The 27,803-nt window shown below is 38.2% G+C and overlaps 1 protein-coding gene across 4 annotated transcripts in view; it reads right to left on the reverse strand.

The window, feature by feature from the left end:
* Positions 1-27,803, reverse strand: part of BABAM2 (BRISC and BRCA1 A complex member 2) — a 460,673-nt gene that overhangs the window by 275,314 nt on the left and 157,556 nt on the right. For all 4 annotated transcript variants that reach the window (XM_087436974.1, XM_004418193.3, XM_087436975.1 and 1 more), the window contains one exon: positions 1,639-1,713. In XM_087436974.1, coding sequence (XP_087293100.1) covers positions 1,639-1,713 — 75 coding nt within the window. The remainder of the gene's footprint in view (positions 1-1,638; positions 1,714-27,803) is intronic.

Genomic DNA, 27,803 nt, shown 5'->3' on the forward strand with positions numbered 1-27,803 from the left:
ATTAGAAACTAAAAATGAGGGCCGGGCCCGTGGCTTAGTGGTTAAGTGCATGCGCTCTGCTACTGGCGGCCTAGGGTTCGCATCCCAGGTGCCCACCGACACACCGCTTTTCCGGCCATGCTGAGGCCGCATCCCACATACAGCAACTAGAAGGATGTGCAACTATGACATACAACTATCTACTGGGTCTTTGGGGGAAAAAAGGAGGAGGATTGGCAATAGATGTTAACACAGAGCCGGCCTTCCTCAACAAAAAGAGAGGAGAATTAGCATGGATGTTAGCTCAGGGCTGATCTTCCTCACAAAAAAAAAAAAAAGAAAGAAAAAGAAACAAAATGAAAGTTTAATGAAACACAAAAATCCCATGTTTTACTTAGGGGAAAATAAAATAATTTTTCCCCTTGGGTAAAACATTTAAAAAACAGAAAAGCATTCCCTAATCTTCTCTATAGTCTATGGTTTATATTCCACCAGACCATACTTCCAATCATTATCAAGATTAATATCTAATATTATTTATTGACTACTACAATATGCAGAAAACTTGTACAAGGATTCTGTCTTCTCTCTAGACTGCTATAAATACCATTAATTCTTTAAACAACATCATATTAAGAAGGCAGAAATTTTTCTTACACTAGAGTAAAGCTATATAACTACTGGTTGAAATATGGGGCTAAGAGCAGCCAGTTAAATCTTAAATCACAATGAAAATCCTCATTTATGATGAACGTAGGCCTTTGTCTTAAGGCTTCCTGTTCAGAACTTGCTCCGTGGTCCACTTAGTTTCTTTCACACTAACCATAGCCTAGTCACTTGTGTACCACCTCTTCTTTGCAAAGCATTTGCAAATTAGCTGCTCCCCAAGCCACATCTTGCCTGCAGCTCATTTTAAAGGATGTCATATACACTGGCCTAACTCAATTCTGGGTCTCTCCAGGACAGCACAACTTTGAAGGTGCCTGAGATCAAGTGCTGGCATAAATAAAGAAAATGACGGGCCGACCCAGTGGCATAATGGTTAAGTTCGCATATTCTACTTCGGCAACCCGAGGTTTGGTGGTTCAGATCCTGGGCGCGGACTGACACACCACTCATCAGGCCATGCTCAGGCGGTGTCCCATATAGAAGAGCTACAACTCTACAACTATGATACACAACTATGCACTGGGGCTTTGGGGAGAAAAAGGGAAAAAGAGGAAGATTGGCAACAGATGTTAGCGCACAGCCAATCTTCCTCAAAAAAGAAAAAAAAAGAAAAGAAAATGAAATGCCCTTTAGCACAGTATAGTTAACATGCAATCCTACTTATAAAGACAGAATGTATATTAGACAATTTCTATGAGAGTTTTCCATCCCAATAAAATTATTAACTAAACGTGACTTTTTTTCCCCAAAGTTTAATTTACTTAAACTAATTTTATCTTATAAGGAAAACTCATTTTGAAATTACTTTTTGGGCTACTATTTTAGCTTTTAGGTAACAAAGTAACTCAATGGACTTCATGCAATAAATATTTTTAACAGAATTTATCATATGAACAAAAGGCTGGCAAACTAGTCATACAAATATTCAAAGCTAAATAATTACTTAAAAAGCTCATTTATATTCTCATACTGATAATCATATATTTTTACCTTGAGAAGGTATGTGGGAATATTGCTGAAATCCACTGGCAACTTCAAAAGGAAACGAGCTGAAAATTCACCAGTCTGTAGAAAGAAAGGTAAAATAATAAGATTAAAATCAAAAATCGATTGTGAAGTGACAATTACAGCCAAGGCCACAAGTTCAACCTGTTCAAAATGCAGGCATCTTCAATCTTGGTCTCCTAACACGAAGCAAGAAAAGACGGTTGGAAAGTAAGGAAGGATCAAAAAGAAGCAGTAAATTATTAGTTACTAAAAAGCACAATTAGAATTTTAAAAATCTTCATTTTAAATGTGCAATAAAATTATGTAGTAGTATAACCTTTTTATCTCTTTAAAGTATAAAAAGAATACATGAATGTATGATTTTTTTAAATCTAAACAATAGAGACAGACTTGCCCCTTCAATTCATTTGTTTTTACTAAAGCATTCAGACCACTTTGCTAATATTTATAACCCACAGGCTAATGACATATATCACCATCCTTCATAGCATGTCTGGAAGTACACATAAAGGTCAAACTTCTACTCACATAGAGCAGTATATCAGTGGGTATCCCAAATAAGATTTTAACCTGCTGACAATCTGTTAACATCATTATCATCAACTAACATTTTTCAGTAATTCTATGAACTAGTCTCTACAGGAAAAATGTACAGAGGCTTGGTGATTTAAAACATTTAACTAAGCTACAAATAATAGTTTCCATTTTTTCAAAAGAGAAAATTCATGTAAAATTAAAAAGTTTCCCTCCACATTTTTATGATAAGAAAGGCTAAGGAATCACATTTAAGAAAAAAAACCTTTAGGGGCCGGTCCTGTGGCGCAAGTGGTTAAGTGCACGCGCTCCACTGCAGCGGTCCGGGGTTTGCCAGTTGGGATCCCAGGTGTGCACCAATGCACTGCTTGGCAAGCCATGCTGTGGCAGCGTCTCATGTAAAGTGGAGGAAGATGGGCATGGATGTTAGCTCAGGGCCAGTCTTCCTCAGCAAAAAAAAGAGGAAGATAGGCAGATGTTAGCACAGGGCTGATCTCCTCACAAAAAAAAAAAAAAGAAAAACTTTAGGGCTGGCCCAGGGGTGTAGTGGTTAAGTTCATGCTCTCCGCTTCAGTGGCCTGGGTTCACAGGTTTGGATCCCGGGCAGAGACCGATGCATCACCTGTCAAACCATGCTGTGGCGGTGTCCCATATAAAGTAGAGGAAGATGGGCACAGATGTTAGCCCAGGGACAATCTTCCTCAGCAAAAAGAGGAGGATTGGCAACAGATGTTAGCTCAGGGCTAATCTTCCTCACACACACACACACACACAAAAAACCTTTGTCGGGCCAGTCCTGATGGTCTAGTGGTTAAGTTCCCCGCTCTCCACCTCAGTGGCCCGGGTTTGTTTCCCGGTCGTGGAACCACACCACCTGTCTGTCAGTTGCCATGCTGTTGTGGCGGCTGACGTAGAAGAACTAGAAGGACTTACAACTATGATATACAACCATGCACTGAGGTTTTGGGGAGAAAAAAAATAAAGAGGAAGCAACAGATGTTAGCTCAGGGCAAATCCTTCCCTGCAAAAAAAAAAATCTGTCATAGTCTAGAGGAGGGGTTTTCCAACTGGGCTATGCAGACACCTAGGGGTTCCAAGGAACCTGCGCAAAGGCAACAAAGACGGGTGCTGAGCTAGTGGGGTCCCCGGTCTTCCAACCTCTCTTATTGGAAGCCTGCAGCTCAGCTTAGGATTTTGACATATTGGGTTTCACTTCATGTCCGAATACAGAACTCTGGGGACGACCTAGAACTACTCTAAAGAGTGGATCTCTATCCTTTTCATATTGTGACCACCAAAGAGCTCCCAATATCTCCACTGCTTTCCCCTCTTTAAAAAACGGGCACTTCAAATTCCCTAAAACACATCTTTAAACATAGCAAGCATTTACAAATATTTTTTATGGATGGGTGGATGAACACACATAAGCACATATGCACACCTCTTACAGGAGATTCCACAACAGTCACTACTCCTTCCTACAAACACCCTAGCAACTGGCTTCAAGATCCTGGCCCTAATTTTAAAACTCTGACCTAAAACTTTGAAAATGCAAACAGAAATATAAACCTTGAGCTCAAAAGATAAAAATGATAAGTACCATCTGCATAGTTGTTTGCTGTTTGTTTTACTGCTTACAACATCTTTTAATTTACATTGACCCCTGGCTCAGGACAGAGCACTTCTTCATCACAAGCCTAACCCTGTGACAGAAAAGGCAGAAATGAGAGAACTGAATGGACAGAATCAAAGTTGAGGCAAGCCAGATGGAGTCACAGAAGCCACTGTGCCACCAGGAAGGCCACGGTGAGAAACAGAACTAATCTTTAGGGCTGAACAGCTGTACTCAGTATGGAACGCCAATACGTGCAGGCTGCTCAAAACTCAACATTTGAGAGAATAGTTTAAGAGCCACCTAAGAATCTACAAAAACTCATCAAGGTGGGTGGGAAGAGGTTTGTGAAAGATCACAATAAAATTCTTACCTTCCATTATAGTCCAAGATTACTAGAAAGGTATAGTTTTGGTGTTATGTTAAGCTCCTCAAGGACTCTAGAACTAATATACCCTGTTAAGTGTGATTCTTTGGACCTAAGTACAAGGGGTCATACTTTGAAAGGGGTAAGTGTAGGGACAACATGTAACAGTATAGAGTTATATGGGTGCTTATAAGAGGGGCATCTAACCCAGTGGGAGCTTGGGATTATGGGAAGAAGAACAGAAAAGTCTTCCTTTAGTGCTGTGTACAGTGCTATGGAGGAGGGAACACCTATCACGGAATACATGTTCCCAACAACTGTCCCCATTCTCTTTCTCCTATATAATTAATTTTTTCCTCTTTACTCACTCACTCCCATCAGCATGCCAACATCATTTAAAAAGTCTTTTTTGACTTCATATCCCTCTTCAGGCCCCATCTCATGTCTCTGTTATACTTTGCAAAAAAAAAAAAAAAAAATCTCCTGTAAAGAATTAGTCTGTATTTGAGGTCTACATTTCGTCTTTTATTATTTTCTCTTGAACCCTCTCCGTCAGCCTTTCTTCCCCACCACTCTACCAAAACAGCTTATCAAGGTCACCAGTGACCAACCCACTGGCAAATCCAATGGTCAAGTCTCAGTCCTCATCTTATCACTTGTTCTATCAGTAGCGTCTTGACATAGCTGATCACTTATTTCCTGGAACATTCTTCACTTGGTTTCCAGGATCCCACTCTCTTGGTTCTTCTCTACTTCATTGGCCGTCCCTCTGGGCTCCACAACCTCTGAACAAAAGAGTCTACCCAGGCTTAACCCCAAGACTTCTTTCCTTTATCCACACTCCCCAGGTGATCTCATCCAGGCTTGTGACTTTAAATACCATTTATATGCTGATGATTCCCCAGTGTTTTATCTCCATCCCAGACCTTTTCCTAACTCAAGTTTCATTTATCCAACTACTACGACTAAAACCAAAATTCTGATTTTGTACTCCTTTGATATTTATTCCTCATCTAAGTAAATGGAAATTCCATTCTTTCAGTCTCTCAGTCCAAAAACCTCAGAATCATCCTTGACTCCTATCTTTTTCTCTCATTCCACAAGGCAGCAAATCCTGCTGACTGTACCTTCAAATATATCCTCAGTCCAACCACTTCTCACCACCTCCACAACCACCTCATCTGAGCCATTATTATCTCTAGCCTGGATAATTGCAATCACCCCTAACTGCTTCAGCCCTTCTTCACCTGCAGTTTATTCCCATCACTGCAGGCACAGCAATCCTTTCACCACATTAGTCAGGTTATGATCCTCCTTTGCTCAAAACTCTCAAACAGTAGGGATTTAGCTCCTTTATAGAGAAATCTGACAAGGTAACAATTGAGCAGAGATGTGAAAGAGGTGAGAAAGCAAACCAGGTGGAATTTGGAGGAAAAACATCCCAGGAAAAGAGAACAGCAAGTGTAAAAAGGGTTGATACAGGAGAATGCCCGGATGTTCAAGAAGGAGCAAGCATGTCAGTGTTACTGGAGCAAACTAATTAGTCCTAACCTAAGCACTAACACTGATCAAAGGTCACCCAAACTCTCTTCTCCATAGTGTGAGCAATTTCTAAACCCCTGTAGGATGTGCAATAATCATTCATAAAATTAGTGAACACTAAAATGGCTACTACATCTATGTGGAACATTTGTTAAATTATTCCTGGGAATGTTGGGACAGGTCTTTAAAGAGTACCACGGGATTAGAAGAGGTTGGGGAAGGGAGCTGGTTAGACAGACGATCAAAAATCAAACTCTATTCATTTCTTCTTCAGTTTCAATTTATAGCAGCAAACCACCTACCAATCAATAAATAGCCACTTCTATTTACTAGTATAAAATGTCAATCTGTAGGTTGAAATGGCAATCGCAAAACTTTTACTTTGTTAGACTCAATGGCCCCTACATATTTTTTTGAAAACAACAACAAAAGGAGTGAAACGTGGGATTTAAAAAATTAAAAGTACTCTTGTACATATAAGGTAATAGGAAAGATAATTACATATTTAGCACTTGGACTCATCTGAACTGTTAGTTATTTTAGTCCATGCACTGCATTTTAGCTCTTTTGCCCTATTTTAGTTTGTACAACATATTTTTATTCTACCAGCTATTTTAGACCAACATTCTTTTAAAAATGCTCAGACAATCCTTATTTTATCCCTTCTCAAACTGTTGATCCTAGAACTAATATAAATTTGTGTTTATTGGCAACAGACTGATTTACACAACTAAATTCACAAGAAAAGACATGTTGATCCCAGGACTAATACAAATTTCTGTTTATCAGCAACAGGCTGCTTTACACAACCAAATTCATAATAAAAGAAACTTAAGATTGTGAAAGGAATTTGGCCCACTGGAAACCACAAACAAGTGCTTTATGATCTCCAACTTTCAAGCCTACTATACATTCTTTATTTTGCCATTGAGAGAATAAAGAAAACTTAGCACTTGTTTCTAACAGCATTGGAAATATTGGAAACTAAGACTCAAGAATTCAGTTTTCAGTTCTGCCATTGATTTTCCTTGTGACCTGTAAGCTAATCTTCCCCTGCGAAACTGAGTAAATGATGATTTAGGATATATCTTAACGGCCGGCCGCATGGCTTAGCAGTTGAGTGAGCGTGCTCTGCTACTGGCGGCCCGGGTTCAGATCCTGGGCATGCACCGACCCACTGCTTCTCAGGCCATGCTGAGGCCGCGTCCCACATACAGCAACTAGAAGGATGTGCAACTATGACATACAACTATCTACTGGGGCTTTGGGGGAAAAAAAAAGGAGGAGGACTGGCAATAGATGTTAGCTCAGAGCCAGTCTTCCTCAGCAAAAAAAAAGGAGGATTAGCATGGATGTGAGCTCAGGGCTGATCTTCCTCACAAAAAAAAAAAAAAAGAATATATCTTAATGTAAAATTTGAGCTATAAACATTATATGAGGAGCAAAACACAAGTGAAAAATCCTTTACGAGTTCCATCTCAGACAATGACTTTTCCTATAATTTTATATTTGAAGTTCCAACAGTTATTCAAAGCAATTTACGGTCACTCTGTTGTAACGTCAAAGATTGCTTCCATAGCAATCTTTCCTGTAAGCTGAAAATGAGACATTTAGATGCAGCCAAGTGAACAGAATAATTTGATTTTTTTGTCAATCCTTGGTCAAATCTTCTCTTGGACAGATGTAGAAAATTATCTGACCTATGACTGTTAAAATGTCAGCCGTTCTCTCAACTGCCTTAATGGCAATTTCCCCAGCATTAGCAATAAATATGTGCATCCTTCCTTTTTTCAAGTTATACTACATTGGCAAGTAGTAACTTAAACTAACAAGCCTCTGAGTTTTGGCAATTTATTAGGTCTAAGCTTTTCTTCTGATAACAGCAGCTGTGTCATAATTCTCTTCTCCTTTTGGAAGTGACAGGTAGACATCTCGTGCAGAATGGAATCCAAACCCAGGTTGTTCTGTAAAGGGAAATTTTACTGTTCCCTTGTCAACAAACAAGGTTTCATCTTGTTTGATCCTTGATTGCTCTTACCACTTAGATAGCTAAAAGCTAAGAAACACTCAAGAATGACTATAACTTTAGCTGGGTGACAGTCTGGTAAGGGTGATTCTTCAAATGGACTCTTACAACCAATAGTCCAAGTCTGAAGATTGTTCCTTGGCAAATGCATACTTATCTACTACATGTGAAAAGGGAAGCCAAAGTTAGTCTAATTAGAATTTTACAACATCTCATACCTTACAAAAATATTTTCTAAGATATATTATTTAATTATTCCCAAAACTCTGTTCAGTATATATAACCCATTTATACCTATTTCAGAAATGAGAAAACTGAGGCTTAGAACAGTCAGGAAACTTGCCTATAGTCATTGAGAGACAAATAAAGAGTCAGAGCTCAACTTCAAGGCTCAAGACAGGTTCAAGATGTATTCATTCATTCATTACTATGGATTAAGAGCCTAAAATGTCTCAGGTCCTATACTAGGCACTGCAAATATAATGAGTAAAAGAGACATGACCCCTGCTCTCCTGGAGCTTACAGTCTAGTGAGTGAGAGAGACAGCAATCAAAATAATACTCCTACAAATTACAACCTGTGAAAAATGCCATCAAAGAAAGGGCAGAATGTATTGACAGCATATTTCAGGATGCTCTCCCAACCTGTCTAGGTTTGTGGGCTCACTACTTTGAGGGAAACTTTAAAAAGCTGAGTCAAAAGACTTTACGGAAAAATAAACAATTAATACCAGCTAGGAAAACTCTGAAGAAGAAAAGCAATGAGAGGGAGATAGCTACACCAGACAGTAAACATAATATAAAGATACAATAATTACAGAAGGGTGTACTGGTGTTAAATCAACAGACAGACTAATGGAACACAAAGTAAGTCCAGAAATAAGCCCAAATACATTTAATGTACGATTGACGGTGTGGGACAACTGGGTAGCCATCTAGGAAAAAAGAAAATTTAAATCCCTATTTCACATCATATATCAGGATAAAGTTCAAGTGGATTAAGGATTTCAGCGTAAAAACTGAAACCATGAAGATGAAAACATCGATGAGTATCTTCATAGCTTTGCAACAGAGAATGCCTGTCTAATATGACTCCAGATTCAGAAGTCATAAAGGAAAAGATAGATAAACTTGACTACCTCAACATAAAAATCTTCTGGATGGCAAAAAACCAGCATCAGCAAAGTCAAAAGACAATGGACGAACTGAGGAAAATGTATTTGCAACTCTATCACAAAGAGCTAATGTCCTTAATGAAAAGAAAGATGCTCAACGGGCAAAGGATATACAGAAAAGAAATACAAATAACTCAAACATATGAAAAAATGCTTAACCTCATTCATAACAAAAGGAATACAAATTAAAACTAAACTGAATATCATTTTTCACCAAACAGACTGGCAGAATTCTATCAGCACTTTAAAGATATCACTGCACTGTCTTCTCAACTCCATTGTTTTTGATAAGTCAGTGGTAACTCAAACAACTGTTCAACTACATAAAGAGTGCCATTTTTCTGTGGTCACTTAAGATTTTCTCTTTATGTCTGGTTTTCAGTATTTTGACTACAATGTTTTTTCCCTGCATTTGTCTTGGTTGGGATTTGTTGAGATTTTGAATCTGTAAATTTATGTTTCTCCCCATATTTGGAAATAGCTGGGCATTATTTCATCGAATATTGTCCTGCTCTCGTTCCCCTCTCCTCTCCTTCTAGGACTCTACTTTCATGTTCATTAGATGTTTTGATTTTGTCCCATAGGTCCTTGAAGCTCTGCTTTCCCTTCTTCCAAGTATCAACCCCCATCCAGTACCTGCCTGGCTTTAGATCACTCTCCAGTACCTTCAGGCACATGGCTTTATATTTTTCCAGAGTTTATGGCTGATATTTGTGGAAGGGTTAGTCCAACAGCAGCTACCTGGCCATTAAGCAAAGTGAAACCTGACAGAAATCTATAAGTGTTAATACACTGTTGACAATACTGTGGAGAAACAACCACTCTCATATATTGCTGCTGGGTTAATAAACTGGTATATACTTTATAGAGGGCATTTTGGTGATAAAATTATAAACATATATAATCATTGATCCAACAATTCCACTTCTAGTTATTTATCTTAAAGACATACTTGAATACATATAAAATGTATTTTTATATACCATGCATAAGATTATTTATTACAGTATTACTTGTAATGAAGCAAAAGATTTAAAACAACTTAATGTCCAACAATAGAGTTCAGATCAAATAAATTATGGTTCAATTATACAATGTAATAATATACAATTATTAAAAAAAGAATATGAGAATTTTCTATGTGCTTATATGGAAAAAAACTCTGAGCTATATTAAGTCAAAAGCAGGTGAAAAACAGAGTATATAATATATTCTACCATTTGCATAAAAGGGGGAAATATATATATTTATATTTGCTTATATGTACATAAAGAAATTCTGAAAAGCTATACTAGAAAAAAGCTATACCGGTGCTTACATGCAGTGGGAGAAAGGTGGGTGGAATGATTTGGGTGGACACGAGACAATGATGACAGGGAGAGTTTTCATTACACATCTTTTAATAGATTTTGATTTTTGAATGATATGAATAAATTACCCATTCAAAAATTTTAAAAAAAGCATATTAAAATTAAAAGCATTATAATGAGATGCTCATAATTCATGCATTCATTCATTCATTCATTCAACAAACATCTACTGAGCACCTATTCTGCCAAGTACCAGACTAGGTAATGGAGATCTTAAGACCAACAAAATAGAGTCTCTGTCCTCATGAAGCTTAAAGTCTATTTTGACTAGACAAACAAAATATTAGAATGTGATGCTTTGACAGAGATATTCACATGATGCTTTGGAAGTAATTCAGTTAGGACTCTTAGTTTCAGGTGACAGAATTCTAATTTAAACTTAAACAAATAAAAGATAATTAAAAGGATATGAGGTATCTCATGGAATCTAAGATTGAAAATGCAGCCTGGCCTCAGTTCAAGGGACTCTACTACCCTTAGAATTTTCTCTTTGTTTCTATCTCTACTCTTTCTGTACTTCATCTTACTTTCTCTCTATTTATCACTTTATAATTCTTTTGACTAGATAATGTGAGAAAAAAAGCTCCTAGATTTACATGTTACAGACCAGTTACTCATAAGGAGACCAATCATACTCTCTCAGTACTAACCCCAAATTCCCAGGCAAGAATTCTGGTTGGCTTATGTGCCTCTTGATCTAATCAATGCTATTTCCACAGTTCTTTACAGTAAAAAAGTTAGTGGTACCATAAATTCATTGAAAAACTAGGAAACTCTTGGAAGGTGGGGGCTTTGAGTTATTTGTACATTTCCCAAAAGCCATAAAAAAAATCTGAGGAATTTTCTTATAGACCACTTCAAACACAGGATTCTTCATTTTTTTCCTTTACTACATGGAGAGAGGGCTTTAAAAACTCGAGTCAGCTGGTCCTTTGAAGACACTTGTAGATTCCCCCCATGCTGAGAAAATGGTGCAAAGGATGCTCCCTACATCTAAATGGCCATCTAGGAAATGGGGCAAAGCACCCACGATTGCAGAACAAACAAGTGGCCTCACAAATACAAGTAGGTGGCATAATTCCAGTCCTTCTCACACACTACTCTGTGAGGTGTAACCAAAGGCAATGGAAAGGATTTCCTTTGTGTTTCATATGCTTCCGTAAAACAAGGTCTTTTCTACTTGATGCATCCTGCTGCTAAAGGAAACTTGATTTTTCTACTGAGACCTCTATTATTTAAAAAACAATAATAAAATGCCTTTTAAATGTCAGTAAGATTGAAAAAGCTATCATCTTTACCTTTAATGTCTTGAGGTAAAGTAATTTAGGTACACACACACACTACTTTTTATGAATAAAGTAAAAACCTGAGATGTGAACTATTGTGAGCAAGATCCTAAGTACTCCCACTTATATACGGGCCAAAATTCAATATAACAAATTCTATTACAAAAACAATAAAAATGTGAGCCCTTGTCATGGGTTCATTTATTTTAAATAACGTTCAACTCATAATAGTTCCATGTGGTTAAAAACACAAATAAACAAACAAATCTGGTCAGCTCCTAGATGTGTGCTGTTACACAGCTGACCACCATACTACTCCCTTTTCAAAGGAGCAACCACAAGTTTATCCCTGTCTACAAGTCAAATGCCATTAGGGCATAACTCCGTAACATAAACTGAAGGGGGATTATGAGAGACACCCCATGTGTCCCCTGCTACATATGGCTGACTGGCATCACCAGAACACCTGCTCCATCTTCATGGCCAGTGGTGAAAAGGTCGTCCACTTCCAGACCATCCAGATATTTTGATCCCTCTCTTAGCGCTCTTGCCCTCCTCTCCCACCATTCTAGACCAGTGCTGTATAAGAGAAAGATAAGGCAACACAGAAATGTGAGCCACATAGACATATGTAATTTCAGATTATTTAACATTTTCCAATAGCCACATTTAAAAAGATAACGAGAAACAAGTGAAATCAATTTTAATAAAATCTCCCAATATATCCAAATTATCATTTCCACATGTAATCAATGTAAAAATTATTAGTGAGATCATTTTTTTGTACTAATTCTTTGAACTCTGGTATGTATTTTACATTTGCATAAATCTCAATTCAGACTAACCATATTTCAAGCACTCAATAGCCATGTATGTATGGTTAGCGGCTCCTGTATTAGACAGCACAGTTCTAGACATTTTTCCATGAATACTAATTCCCACATTAAGTTAGATACTCCCTTTCATAAATACCTTGAAGACCTGCTTAAGTTACCATATACCATGAAGCTGGAACACTCCTGACAGGAAGGTTGATAAATGTCACCAGGTTAGTGGGAATGATCACGGAACTCCACTGCCTCTTCCAGATAATATGTTTTTTCCTTCTCCAAATACTGTAAACCTACTGTCTTTACTTTGGCTTCTCCACTTCCGTACCTGTTACCCTGCAGTCTGTTCTCCCATCCTCAGAACTCCATCAAAACTGCTCCTGGAAAATAAGCTCTTTCTTATCTCACACTCTCATTCTTAAAACAAACTTTCCCTTTTACCTTGCTTTCCATACTTTATCTGCACCTTGGTGATATCAACTTCTACTCATCCACATATGGTACTTATGATTAACAGCATTTTTTGGAGATAATACAGGAACAATCACTGAACTAGAATTTATTGAGCACTTATTGTGATAATTTACTTCAAGAACCTACAAAAGAAGGCTAATAATAATAATAATAATAATAATACTTTGTATTATAGAACTCCATGTTTGCTTAATTCTGTTTGCTTCCCACACACAAGATATAATTTGATCTTTGTGTCAAGGTTGGGGTGACAATAGTTATTTCCAGGAAAAGTGACACATGGAAAACCTATGTCATACACACACAACTAATGACAGAATTAGAATCCGAAGCTCCTACCTCCCAGATCACTCTCCAACACATTTCCAACTGGCCTCTGCCCTAGAGGTGCTTACACTCTACCACGCACTGGAGGCCATTAGACTGAGATGGCTCTAATGTCCTGGTAGCTGACTTAAGCAAACTGAAACCTAAGCCAGTCAATTCCTGCAAATGCCTCAAGGTTAAGAAAAACAACCAATCACAAGCAGACAACTAGGCTTTCCCAAATAAAATGCAACCATTGAAGCTATAGCCAATTAAATAAGTTCCTTGCTTTGCTTCTGTGTCTAGAGAAAACACCTTGCCCCAGCTCCTGCTGGTAGAATGCTCCTAACCTCTTCGAATCAATGTTTGCTCAAATAAACTCTTAAAAATTTTAATATGCCTAGTTTATCTTTTAACAATGCCATATACTTTCCCTTCAAATGTAGTATCATAGCAAGATGACATGACAGAAGTATAAATTATTAACTCAAATGAGGAGTTATCATGAAATAGCTTCTTTCTTTACTGCACAATATTTTTAGATGTTGCCAGAGCTTAAATCTTACTGGGACTTGGGGTCAAATACAATAAAAAAAGGAAATTGCTTCACATTCTCCATTATATAAGTATATCACTATTATGAAAATATCCACAAAAAGGGAAAAAATACATTGTTAAAAAACTTGCATCTCACAGATCACCAACTGGTGATTTTAATACATAAAGCATGTGAAAATACGTGGCTTTAGAGCATCTCAAAACATTCATTTCATAGCAGGAAAGAAAAGTGACTTTGATCAAAATATTAGGTGATTAACTTAGAGTTCTAGGAATGAAAACAAAAGCCAAAGAAGAACTCATAAATTTGCTTACTATGCTTTGCTGTAACAAACACTGGTTCTTAGATACCACAGACCCATGCACGAAATGCTGACAGGGCAGTTGATATATATAATATAAAATGAGACCTTAGGCTTTACCCATTGAAAAAACTTATAATGTACCTTTATTTTGATATATTGTATCAAAACAATATATATGATTTTAATACCTGTAGCTTATGTTGTGGCATCATCAAAATTAAAATTCTATGGGGCGGGCCCAGTGGCGTAGTGCTTAAAGTTCACACGTTCCGCTTCGGCAGCCCAGGGTTCGCCAGTTCGGATCCTGGGCGCGGACCTACTCACTGCTCATCAAGCCATGCTGAGGCGGCATCCCACACAGAAGAGCTACAACTCTACAACTATGATACACAACTATTTCCTGGGGTTTGGGGAGAAAAACAGAAAAAGAAGAAGATTGGCAACAGATGTTAGCACAGGGCCAATCTTTCTCAACAACAAAAAAAAAGAGCAACTTAAAAAACAAAGCATTAGACATGCAAAATGTTTTCTAAAAAAAAGAAAAAAATTAAAATTCTAATCTTAAAAATAACTCTGCTCAAAGAGGTAGCACGAGGGAGATCTTTGCAGTGATGGAATAATTTTTTATCTTGATTGCAGTGGTAGTCACAGGAAACTACACGTGATAAAATGGCATACACATACATTGTACCAATGACAATTTCTTGGTTTCCACAGTGTACTGTTGTTATGCAAAATGTAACCAATGGAGGAAACTGGGTGAAGGTATGCAAGACCTCTCTGTACAATTTTGCAACTTCCTGTGAATCTAGAATTATTTCAAAATAAAAAGCTTTTAAAAAATAAATATACCTTAAAAAAATAACTCGGATCATGCAGGCACAGAGTAACTGTTGTTCATTCTGAACATGTAAGCTTGCATCCCAATGTATCAGCTGTTTTTCCCTGATTAAAAAAACTTAGTGCTGGAGCCGGCCTGGTGGTGCAAGTGGTTAAGTGCGCGCGCTCTGCTGCGGCGGCCTGGGGTTCGCCAGTTCGGATCCCGGGCACGCACCGACGCACTGCCTGTTAAGCCATGCTGTGGCGGCGTCCCATATAAAGTAGAGGAAGATGGGCACAGATGTTAGCCCAGGGCCAGTCTTCCTCAGCAAAAAAGAGGAGGATTGGCATTGGATGTTAGCTCAGGGCTGGTCCTCCTCACAAAAAAAAACAAAAAAAAAACAACTTAGTGCTCACTAAAAATTATAAAACCAGCAAAGACAAAGAACACAATGTTCAAAACTCTTATCTACTCATTAAAGGAGACGGGCAAAGCAATAAAAGAAATGACTTCATAAAAAGACAAAGGCAAAGAATTAATAAAGAGTTTTTGTTGTTTTTTAATGTTTACTTTCAAACGTGCACTTACTGAAATCCTCTAAATAAAAGTTCGGCGGAAAACAGAAGCATCTCTGCAGTGGTATGGAGGGAACACTGTATTTCAAACTAGCAGGCTTGCCTGAAGGCTGACAGGAGATCAGGGCCCTCTCCCTCTTCTACACTGCTTTTAAAACTTTCCTTTTGCCAGCTAATGGTAAAATGGAAGAGGCATCTTAGGTTTTTAAGAGCCTCATACTTATAGAGCAGAAATTGAAGGTTAAGAAGGCAAACATATGTGGCAGAAAGAAAAATTCAATAATGACAAAGGTGAAGACAAGTGGTCACCATCCCCTCAAATGAAGACAGGATTTTGTAATCCAGGTATTAAATAATTATGCACAGTCTTGGATTCATTATAGAAAGTATTTATCAGATGGACTAGTCAGATCAGGAGAACCGAAATACATGGATTTACATTTAGACCAGGAAGAATGTTGATTCTTATAATGTTATATTTAGAGAGTATATTAATTTTCATGTTTTAATTAATAAACATCAATTTATTTCATATAAAAATGTCCTCACACTTCAATACTCCAATAATACATAAAAATGTGATTTACTGATGAACAAACCCGTCATATGTGTGCTTAACAATTCTTGTTCCCCACATATGCCATACTCCTAAGTTTTCCCCAACTACATAACTCGTTGACCTCCTCTACCTATAGTGAGGGCTATGTCCACCTTCCTTTAGGGCCTAGGTCAGTTCCCGGTCATCATCCTTAGTCACGCCATTCCTCAGTGATTGGGTCTTCTTCTGCATTCTTATACAGTCTGTGTATCCCATTTCAGACTTAATCTATCCAGCACTGCTATTTCATTTTTTACAAATATGTATTGAGTCTTCTCAGCTGAATGTTAACACCCTCAAGAGCAAAAACCATGGCTAATATACTGTTTTATTTACCCAAAACCTAGCATAGTAGACTTTCCATAAATGTATATCCGTCCTATACTGGCTTAGTCCAATTAAATTGCATCTTGTGGGTTTGGTACAGCATTCCAGCACATAAAAAATATAAAAATAATTTTAAATATTGAGTCTGTAGTCTTTCATAATAACTATATTTCCAAGCTCTGTTATCAGAAAAATTGAAAAGAATGCGTTTCAAGGCCTCCTAATAAAACAGTGAACAAGATAGGGTCAGAGGAAAAGCCCTGTGACATTCCACAAGACACCTGATGGCTGACAAGAATTATACCCAATCTTTTAGGTGTAGCTCTTCCATTGATTCAAACAACTAAGAAAGGAGCATACTGTTGGTAGAATACTAAAGGAGAAAGACTGAATGCTTTATTGAAAATGAGATAATCTAAGTCTATGATATTCACCTTCCCTAAAAGGGTATAATAAGTTTGCCATGACTATTTCTTGGTTACTCAACTGTTGTTCCAACTGACTACTGCATTCTCATTCAAATGTTTGCAAATCATCCACTTAACGACCTGAGTGTAATTTCTTTAAAAATCTATAGTATGTTTTTACTTTCTACAGTCTTCTAGAATCTTTCTGCTTCTCTATAATTTCTCAAAGATAATATCTCTGAGACCACATTTGCCAGTTTCTTCAGTATCCTGAAATGGTCTCCCCTAGAAGATCCAGAAGGAATACAGCCTTGCCGACACCTTGATTTTAGCCCAGGGAGACCAATTTCAGACTTCTGACCTCCAGAACTATAAGATAATAAATTTGTGTTGTTGTAAGCCACCAAGTTTATAGTAATTTTTTACAGCAGCAATAGGAAACTAATACGGTCCCAGATTCAAAAAAATCTTGGCTCAAAATCAAGCTACTTTCTTTCTGCCAGGATCCTGTGTTTATCGCCCAGATTCTTGGTCTGGATTTGGATTCCATCAGCAGGCTGTCCTTCAACATATTCCTGAACCCACATGCCAAGCTCGAATGTGTTTTATCCCTCAAGATTCACCTGTAAATCCTGTTTCTTGACCAGTAGCTAACGCATATGCCTATATTTTTACTTCTATAGTCGTAGTTCCCACTTCTACAAGGCCCTCCCTGCACTTGGCCTGCTATAAGCTTAACCTCTAATTGTCCACCTTGCCTTGTTATGGGATTCTCAGTTTCCTTACTTCCCCTGAATCCATAACCATTGCCCTAATGCTTACAAATTACTCAGAATAAACTGGGGAAAGTACAGCAGTAGTAGGTTTTGTAAGTAAAGAATGGACAATGAATAACATCAAATAAAAAGTTTTAAAATACTATAAATTCAAACTGTCTAGCTGCTTTAAATGAATTTAAACCCTACACCGAGATGAACTACAATTCAAATATTAGCTGAACCAATGAATATAATTTCAAAACTTCTTAGATCAGAAAAGGTGCCATAAAATTGGATATATTTAAATGCTGCCTTAATATTAAAAGGGGGAATTGGGTGGGAAGAAAAACTCTAAAGCCTAAAGACTAACTAGTTTGACAGTGATTCCTGTTTTCAAATGAGTCTACCAGCACTAAAGACAACACAGGTTCACCAAGGAGTCATGCCAAATTAACCTAACACTCTTTTTTGAGAGGACAACTAAGTTGATTATTTAATAAGGGAAATGCTGGGGCTAGAGGATAAACTAAGTTCAACAACGTTTTCCTTACTACCCATGTGAACGGATTAAAGTTTCAAAATAATCAATAGTTTAAAGCTTGAACTCCACACTGTTGGTGGAAATGTAAAATGCTGCAGCCATTATGGAAAACAGTATGGAGGTTCCTCAAAAAATTAAAAATAGAGTGACATCAGCAACATGGTGGAGTGAGCTGTTCCCTATGTCTCTCCCCCTTCAAACTACAACTAAAAGGACATTCGTCGATCAGAGGAGGATACCCACACAGCACACCAGGACGCCTAAGAGACCCAAGCAGCTGTATATCTGAAGGTGGATGGACTACCCCCACCCCCCGAGGAGGTGGTGGAGATGGGTGAGCATCCTCTGGACGCCAGGCAGCCCAGCGCACATGTGCGGCTACTTTCCCAGCTGGAGCAATCATAGCACCACTGTGGCCCTGAGGGTGGGAGCGTACCTCAGCGCGACTATGGAAACAGGTGACGGCAGCCCTGAGCACCCAGTGTGATCACATCCCCATCTAGTGGGGGAGCCCTCAAGGCCATGCATCCCACAGAGAGTGGCACAGGCTTGGACCCAGTGGGGAAGCCCCGCCCGCCAAGCACAAAGGCTCGTGCTACCTAGGAGCAGAAGGCAGCTGAACTGCGGCTCAGGTGAACAAGCTTCTGGCTTCTGAGAACACCCACAGTACCGCTGCGGCCCCAAAGAGGGGAAGTGTGTCTCAGCAGGACTGTGGGAACAGGCAGCAGTAGCCCTGAGCCCCCGTGTGATCACTCTCTCGTCTGGTGGGAGAATCCACAATCCCACCCAGTCCCAGGGAGTGGTTGGCTGGGTCCAAGAGGGGAGCTCCCGCCCACCAAGCACAACAGCTGGTGCGACCTAGGAGGAGAAGGTGGCTGAGATCCCAGTCTGTGCGAACAAGCTCCTGGCTGCCGTGAACACCCACAGTACGGCTGCAGCCCCAAAGGAGGAAAGCATGTCTCAGCAGAACTGTGGTAGCAGGCGGCAGTAGCCCTGAGCCCCCGTGTGACCATACTCTCACGTGATGGGAGAATCCACAACCCCACCCAGTTCCAGGGAGTGGCTTTGGCTCCGTCTCGGAGGGGAAGTCCCGCCCATCAAGTACAACAGCTGGTGCGACCTAGGAGCAAAGGGAAGCTGAGATCCCAGTCTGGGCAAACAAGCTCCCAGCTGCCGTGAACACCCATAGTACCGCTGTGGCCCAGAAGCAGGGAGCACAACCCCTGGGCTCTATGGTAGCAGACAGCAGTGGCCCTGAGCCCCAGACGTGACTACTTTCCCATTTGGTGGGAGACCCCACAGGGCCACTGCGATCCCAAGGATTGACTCAGGCTTGGACGGGCACAGCAGACAGGGATCATGGAAGTGGGCTCACATTACACAGCTCTTGCAGGCGGAACCTGCACCCAGAAACTATCACAATGCACCGGCACAAATCCACTAAATCAAATGGTATAAAGAAATTTATTAATACTCCAGACCAGAAGGAAAAAGACAAACACCCAGAAATCAATCCTGAAGGCATGGAAATCTATCATCTAAATGACAAAGAATTCACGACAGCCATCATAAGAAAACTCAATGAGCTACAAGAGAATTCTGAAAGACGGTTCAATGAAATTAGGAACCAAATTACCGAACAGAGAGAATTCTTGACAAAAGAGATCGAAACTATAAAGAAAAATCAAACAGAATTGTTAGAGATAAAAAACACAATGGATGAGATAAAAAAAATCTGGAATCCTTAAACAACAGGGCTGATAATATGGAGGACAGAATTAGCAATCTGGAGGATAGGAACACAGAAATGCTTCAGATGAAGGAGGAGAGAGAACTTAGACTAAAAAGAAATGAAGAAATTCTCTGAGAAATATCTGACTCAATTAGGAAATGCAACATAAGGACTGTAAGTATTCCAGAGGAAGAAGAAAGGGAAAAAGGAGCAGAGAGCTTGTTCAAAGAAATAATAACTGAGAACTTTCCAAACCTGGAGACAGAGCTGGAATTACATGTAAAAGAAGCCAAGAGGACTCCTAATTACATCAGTGTAAAAAGACCTTCTCCAAGGCATATATTAGTAAAGCTGGCAAAAGTCAACAATAAAGAAAAAAATATTAAGGGCAGCAAGGCAGAAGAGAATAACCTATAAAGGAAGCCGTATCAGGCTTCAGGGGATTTTTCAGCAGAAATCTTACAGGCTAGGAGACACTGGAATGATATATTCAAAATTTTGAAAGACAAAAATTTTCAGCCAAGAATACTATATCCAGCGAAAATATCCTTCAGATATGATGGAGAAATAAAAACTTTCCCAGATAAACAAAAGCTGAGGGAGTTCATTGCCACAAGACCCCCGCCCCCACAAGATTTGATCAAGAAAGCCCTCAGACCTGAAAAAAAAAGAAAGAAAGGGTTTACAAAGCCTTGAGTAAGCAGATAAATAGGCAGACAAAATCACAAATTGCAACTCTCTATCAGAACAGATTAGCAAACACTTAATTATAACTCAAAAGATAAAGGGAAAGAAAACATCAAAAATAAATATTATCACTTCATTTTAACCACAAATTCACAACACATAACGGAATAAGTTGTGACAACAACAACTTAGAAGGGAAAGAGGAAAGGGAAGAAACCTGCTTAGACTAAGGGAACAAGAGGCTATTAGGGAATGGACTACCTCTTCTACAAGATCTTTTATACAAACTGCACGGTAACCACTAAACAAAAAATCAGAACCAAGACACAAATGATAAATAACGAGAAAACCATCACAGAGAGCTACCAAACTGAATTAGCAGTCCAAAATACATGGGACGAGAAACAAGGGAAATATACAACTGAAAAACAAGGGATAAAATGGCAGCATTAAGCCCTCATATATCAATAATCACTCTAAATGTAAATGTATTGAATGCCTCAATCAAAAGATACAGAGGGGCCGGCCCAATGACACAAGTGGTTAAGTGCGCGTGGACCGCTGCGGCAGCCCGGGGTTCACCGGTTCAGATCCCGGGCGCGCAGCGACACACTGCTTGGCAAGCCATGCTGTGGCAGCATCCCATATAAAGTGGAGGAAGATGGGCACGGATGTTAGCCCAGGGCCAGTCTTCCTCGGCAAAAAAAGAGGAGGATTGGCAGATGTTAGCACAGGGCTGATCTCACAAAAAAAAAAAAAAAAAAAAAGATGCAGAGTAGCTGGATGGATTAAAAAGCAAGACCCAACAATTTGCTGCCTCCAGGAAACACATCTCAGCTCTAAAGACAAACACAGGCTCAGAGTAAAGGGATGGAAGATGATACTCCAAACTACTAATGGCAAACAAAAGAAATCAGGTGTTGCCATACTTATATCAGACAAAGTAGACTTCAAGATAAGAAAGGTAATGAGAGACAAAGAGGGGCAATACATAATGATAAAAGGGACATTCCTCTAAGAAGGCACAACACTTATAAATATATATGCACCCAACACAGGAGCACCAAAGTACATAAAGAAACTTTTAACAAACCTAAAAGGAGATATCAACAACAACACAATAATAGTAGGGGACCTTAACACCCCACTTACATCAATGGATAGATCATCCAGACAGAAAGTCAATAAGAAAATAGTGGACTTACATGAAAAACTAGACCAGACAGACTTAACAGATATATATAGAGCACTCCATCCAAAAAGAACAGATTACATATTCTTCTCAAGCACACACAGAACATTCTCAAGGATAGACCATATGTTGGGAAACACGGCAAACCTCTATAAATTTAAGAAGATTGAAATCACAACAAGCATCTTTTCTAACCATAATGCTATGAAACTAGAAATCAACTACAAGAAAAAAGCTAGGAAAGTGACAAAGATGTGCAGACTAAACAACACACTACTGAACAACCAATGGATCACTGAAAAAATTAAAGGAGAAATCAAAGAATATCTGGTAACAAATGAAAATGAAAATACACCATACCAACTCATATGGGATGCAGCAAAAGCAGTCCTGAGAGGGAAATTCATAGCAACACAGGCCCACCTTAACAAACAAGAAAAATCCCAAATAAGAAATCTTAAACTACACCTAACAGAATTAGAAAAAGAAGAACAAACAAAGCCCAAAGTCAGCAAGAGGAGGAAAATAAGAAAAAATTAGAGCAGAAATAAATGAAATGGAAACTAAAAAAAACAGTACAAAGGATCAATGAAACAAAAAGTTAGTTCTTTGAGAACATAAACAAAATTGACAAACCCTTAGCCAAACTCACCAAGAGAAAAAGAAAGAAGGCTAAAATAAATAAAATTAGAAATGAAAGAGGAGAAATCACAACAGATACCACAGAAATACAAAGGATTATAAGAGAATATTATGAAAAACTATATACCAACAAATTGGACAATCTACAAGAAATGGATAAATTCTTGGACTCATACAACCTTGCAAAACTGAATCAAGAAGAAATAGAGAACCTGAATAGACCAATCACAAGCAGAGAGATTGAAATGGTAATCAAAAACCTCCCGAAAAATAAAAGCCCAGGACCAGATGGCTTCTCTGGAGAATTTTACCAAACATTCAAAGAAGATCTAATACCTATCCTTCTCAAACTATTCCAAAACATAGAGGAAGATGGAACACTTGCTAACACATTCTACGAGGCCAACATCACCCTGATACCAAAGCCAAAGACAATACTGAGAAGGAAAATTACAGGCCAATATCGCTGATGAACATAGATGCAAAAATCCTCAACAAAATATTGGCAAACCGAATACAGCAATACATTAGAAAGATCATACCCCACGATCAAGTGGGACTTATACTGGACACAGAGATGGATCAACATCTGCAAATCAATCAATGTGATATACCACACTAACAAAATGAGGAATAAAAACCACGATCATCTCAATAGGCACAGAGGAAGCATTTGACAAGATCCAACATCCATTTACAATAAAAACTCTCAACAAAATGGGTATAGAAGGAAAGTACCTCAACATGATAAAGGCCAAATATCACAAACCCACAGCCAACATCATACTCAATGGGGAAAAACTGAAAGCCATCCCTCTGAGAACAGGACCAAGACAAGGGTGTCCACTCTCGCCACTGTTATTCAACATAGTGTTGGAAGTTCTGGCCAGAGCAATTAGGCAAGAAAAAGGAATAAAAGGAATCCAAATACGCAAGGAAGAAGTCAAACTCTTGCTGTTTGCAGAGGACATGATTTTATATATAGAAAACCCTAAAGAATCCATCAGAAAACTATTAGAAATAATCAAGAACTACAGCACAGTTGCAGGGTACAAAATCAACTTACAAAAGTCAGTTGCATCTCTATACTCTAATGACAAACTAACAGAAAGAGAACTCAAGAATGCAATCCCATTTACAATCGCAACAAAATGAATAAAATATCTAGAAATAAATTTAACCAAAGAGGTGAAAGACCTATACAATGAAAACTATAAGACACTATTGAAAGAAATCGATGATGACATAAAGAAATGGAAAGATATCCCATGCACATGGATTGGAAGAATAAACATAGTTAAAATGTCCATACTACCTAAAGCAATCTACAGATTTTATGCAATCTCAATCAGAATCCCAATGACATTCTTCATGGAAATAGAACAAAGAATCCTAAAATTCACAAGGGGCAACAAAAGACCCAGAATAGCTAAAGCAATCCTGAGAAAAAAGAACAAAGCTGGAGGCATCACAATCCCTGACTTCAAAACATAGTACAAAGTGATAGTAATCAAAACAGCATGGCACTGGTACAAAAACAGACATACAGATCAATGGAACAGAATTGAAACCCCAGAAATAAAACCTCACATCTACGGGCAGCTAATCTTCAACAAAAGAGCAAAGAACATACAATGGAGAAAGGAAAGTCTCTTCAATAAATGGTGCTGGGAAAACTGGACATCCACTTGCAAAAGAATGAAAGTAGACCATCCGCTTTCGCCATACACAAAAATTAACTCAAAATGGATCAAAGACCTGAAGGTGAGACCTGAAACTACAAAATTCCTGGAAGAAAATGTAGGCATGACCAATTTGGCATGACCATGACACTATTTGTCATTAGTCATAAAGGGATCTTCTGGAATTCCATGTCTACTTGGATGAGGGAAACAAAAGAAAAAATAAACAAGTGGGACTTCATCAGATTAAAGAGCTTCTGCAAGGCAAACAAAACCAGGACCAAAATGAAAAGACAATCTACCAGCTGGGAGAAAATATTTGCAAACCATATATCCAACAATCTCCATAATATATAAAGAACTCACACATCTGAACAACAAAAAAACAAATAACCCAATCAAAAAATGGGCAGAGGATATGAACAGACATTTTTCCAAGGAAGATATACAGATGGCCAATAGGCACATGAAAAGATGTTCAACATCATTAATCATCAGGGAAATGCAAATCAAAACTACACTAAGATATCACCTTACACCCGTGAGAATGGCTATAATCACCAAGACAAAAAATAACAAATGTTGGAGAGGATGTGGAGAAAAGGGAACCCTCATTCACTGCTGGTGGGAATGCAAACTGGTGCAGCCTCTATGGAAAACAGTATGGAGATACCTCAAAAAATTAAAAATAGAAATACCTTATGATCCAGCTATCCCACTACTGGGTATTTATCCAAAGAACCTGAAATCAACAATCCAAAGAGGCTTATGCACCCCTATGTTCATTGTAGCATTATTCACTATAGCCAAGATGTGGAAGCAACCCAAGCGTCCATCAACAGATGATTGGATAAAGAAGATGTGGTATATACATACAATGGAATACTACTTAGCCATAAAAAAAGACAAAATCTTCTCATTTGCAACAACATGGACTGACCTGAATGGTATTATGTTAAGTGAAATAAGCCAGACAGAGAAAGACAAACACTGTATGACCTCTCTCCTATGTGGAATATAAACTAACACATGGACAGAGAGAACAGTTTGGTGGTTACCAGGTGGAAGGGAGTAGGGGGGTCGGCACGAGGGGTGAAGAGGTGCATTTGTATGGTGACTGACAAATAATAATGTACAACTGGAATCTCACAATGTTATAAACTATTACGACATCAAAAAAAAAAATTAAAAATAGAATTAACAATGTGATCCGGCAATCCCACTCTTGGGGATATATTCAAAAGAATTCAAAGCAGGATCTCAAAGAGATATTAGCACAACCATATACACTGCAGCATTATTCACAATAGCCAAGAGGTGGAAGCGACCCAAATGTCCATCGACAGATAAATGGATAAACAGAATGTGGTGTATACATACAATGGAATACTAAGCAGCATTAAAAAGGGAGGAAATCCTGTCACACGCCACAATGTGGATGAACTTGAAAGACATTATACTAAGCAAAATAAGCTAGTCACAAAAGGAGAAAGGCTGTATGATTCCACTTACATGAAGTATCTAAAAAAGTCAAAATCATAGACACAGAAAGCCGAGAAATCTCTATACTGTTTTCCACAGTGGCTATACCATTTTACATTCCCACCAGCAGTGTACAAGGGTCCCTTTTCTCCACATCCTCTCCAATACTTGTTATTTCTTGTCTTTTTAACAATAGCCATTCTGACAGGCATGAGGTGATATCTCACTGTGGTTTTGATTTGCATTTCCCTAATAATTAGTAATGTTGAACATCTTTTCATGTGCCTGCTGGCCATCTGCATATCTTCTTTGGAAAAACGTCTGTTCAGATACTCTGCCCTTTTTTTAATCGGGTTGTTTGTTTTTTTGTTGTTGAGTTGTATGACTTCTATATATATTTATCAGATATATGCTTTGCAAATATCTTCTCCCAATTGGTAGGTCATCTTTTCATTTTGTTGATGGTTTTTTTGCCATGCAGAAGCTTTTTAGTTTCATGTAGTCTCATTTGCTTATATTTTTCTTTTGTTTCCCTTGCCTGAGGAGACATATTCAAAAAGATACCGCTAAGACTGAAGTAAAGTGCATAATGCCTATGTTTTCTTCTAGGAGGTTTATGATTTCAGGTCTTACATTCAAGGCTTTAATCCATTTTGAGTTAATTTTTGTGTATGGTGTAAAGATAATGATGGTCTACTTTTATTCTTTTGCACATAGCTGGCCAGTTTTTCCAACACTGTTTGTTGAAGAGACTTTCCTTTCTCCATTGTATGTTCTTGGCTCCTTTGTCAAAAATTAGCTGTCCATAAATGTGTGGGTTTATTTCCAGGCTCTCAAGTCTGTTCCATTGATCTGTGTGTCTGTTTTTCTGCCAGTACCATGCTGTTTTGATTACTATCACTTTGTAGTATATTTTGCAATCAGGGAGTGTGATGCCTCCAGCTTTGTTCTTTTTTCTCAGGATTGCTTTGGCCATTTGGGGTCTTTTGTTGTTCCATATAAATTTTAGAATTCTTTGTTCTATTTCTGTGAAAAATATCGTTAGGACTTTGACAGGGATTGCATAAAATCTATGGACTGCTTTAGGTAGTATGGACATTGTAACTATGTTAATTCTACCAGTCCATGAGTATGGAATATCTTTCCATTTCTTTGCATCTTCTTCTATTTCTTTCAACAATGTCTTATAGTTTTCAGTGTACAGTTTCTTTCACCTACCTGGTTAAATTTATTCCTAGGTGTTTTATTCTTTTTGTTGTAATTGTAGATGGGGATTGTATTCTTGATTTCTCTTTCTGTTATTTCATTGTTAGTGTATAGAAACGCGACTTACTTTTGTATGTTGATTTCACACCCTGCTTTACTTTGTACCAAATTTACTGTATTCGTTTATTATTTCTAATAGTTTTTTGGTGGATTCTTTAGGGCTTTCTACAGAAAAAAGTATACAGAGCTCTCAAAAAATTAAAAATAAAACTACCATATTATCCAGAAATTCCACTTCTGGGTATTTATCCAAAGAACACAAAAACACTAATTCGAAAAGATACATGCAACCCTATGTTCATTGCAGCATTATTCACAAATAGCTAAGACTTAGAAGCAACCTAAGCGCCCATCAAGGGACAAACGGATAAAGAAGAGGTGGTATATATACACAATGGAATACTACTCAGCCATAAAAAGAGATGAAATTTTGCCATTTGTGACAACATGGATATGGACCTTGAGGGTATTATGCTAAACAAAATAAGTCACACGGAGAAAGCCAAATACCATATGAGTTCCCTCACATGTGGAAGGTAAAACAACAACAACAAACAAATATATAAATACAGAGAACAGATTGGGGGTTACCACAGCAGAAGGGGGGTGGGGAGAGGGTGACAGTGGTAAAGGGGCAAATTTGTACAGTGATGGATGGCAACTAGACTTTTGGTGGTAAACACAATATAGTCTAGACAGAAGTCAAAATATAATGATGTACACCTGAAATTTACATAATGTTATAAACAAATGTTACCTCAATAAAAAAAAGGGTTTTTTTTTTGGTAGAAAGGTAGTTGCCAAGGACTGGAGCTGGAGGGAAAGGGAATCAGCATTTAATGGGTATAGAGTCTCAATTTTGCAAGACGAAAAGTTCTAGAGATCTGTTGCACAACAATGTGAACATACTTAGCACTACTGAACTGTATACTTAGATATGGTATGGTAAATTTAATTTAATTTTATGTCTTTTACCACAATAAAATAAACAAAATAAATTTACAAAGAAAAGCACAAAACCTTGAACTGAACAAACAAGATGATTTGTAACAAG

This window comes from Ceratotherium simum, chromosome 11 (assembly GCF_057802395.1).
Source record: "Ceratotherium simum simum isolate JZ-2026a chromosome 11, ASM5780239v1, whole genome shotgun sequence".
NCBI classification, from domain to species: domain Eukaryota; kingdom Metazoa; phylum Chordata; class Mammalia; order Perissodactyla; family Rhinocerotidae; genus Ceratotherium; species Ceratotherium simum.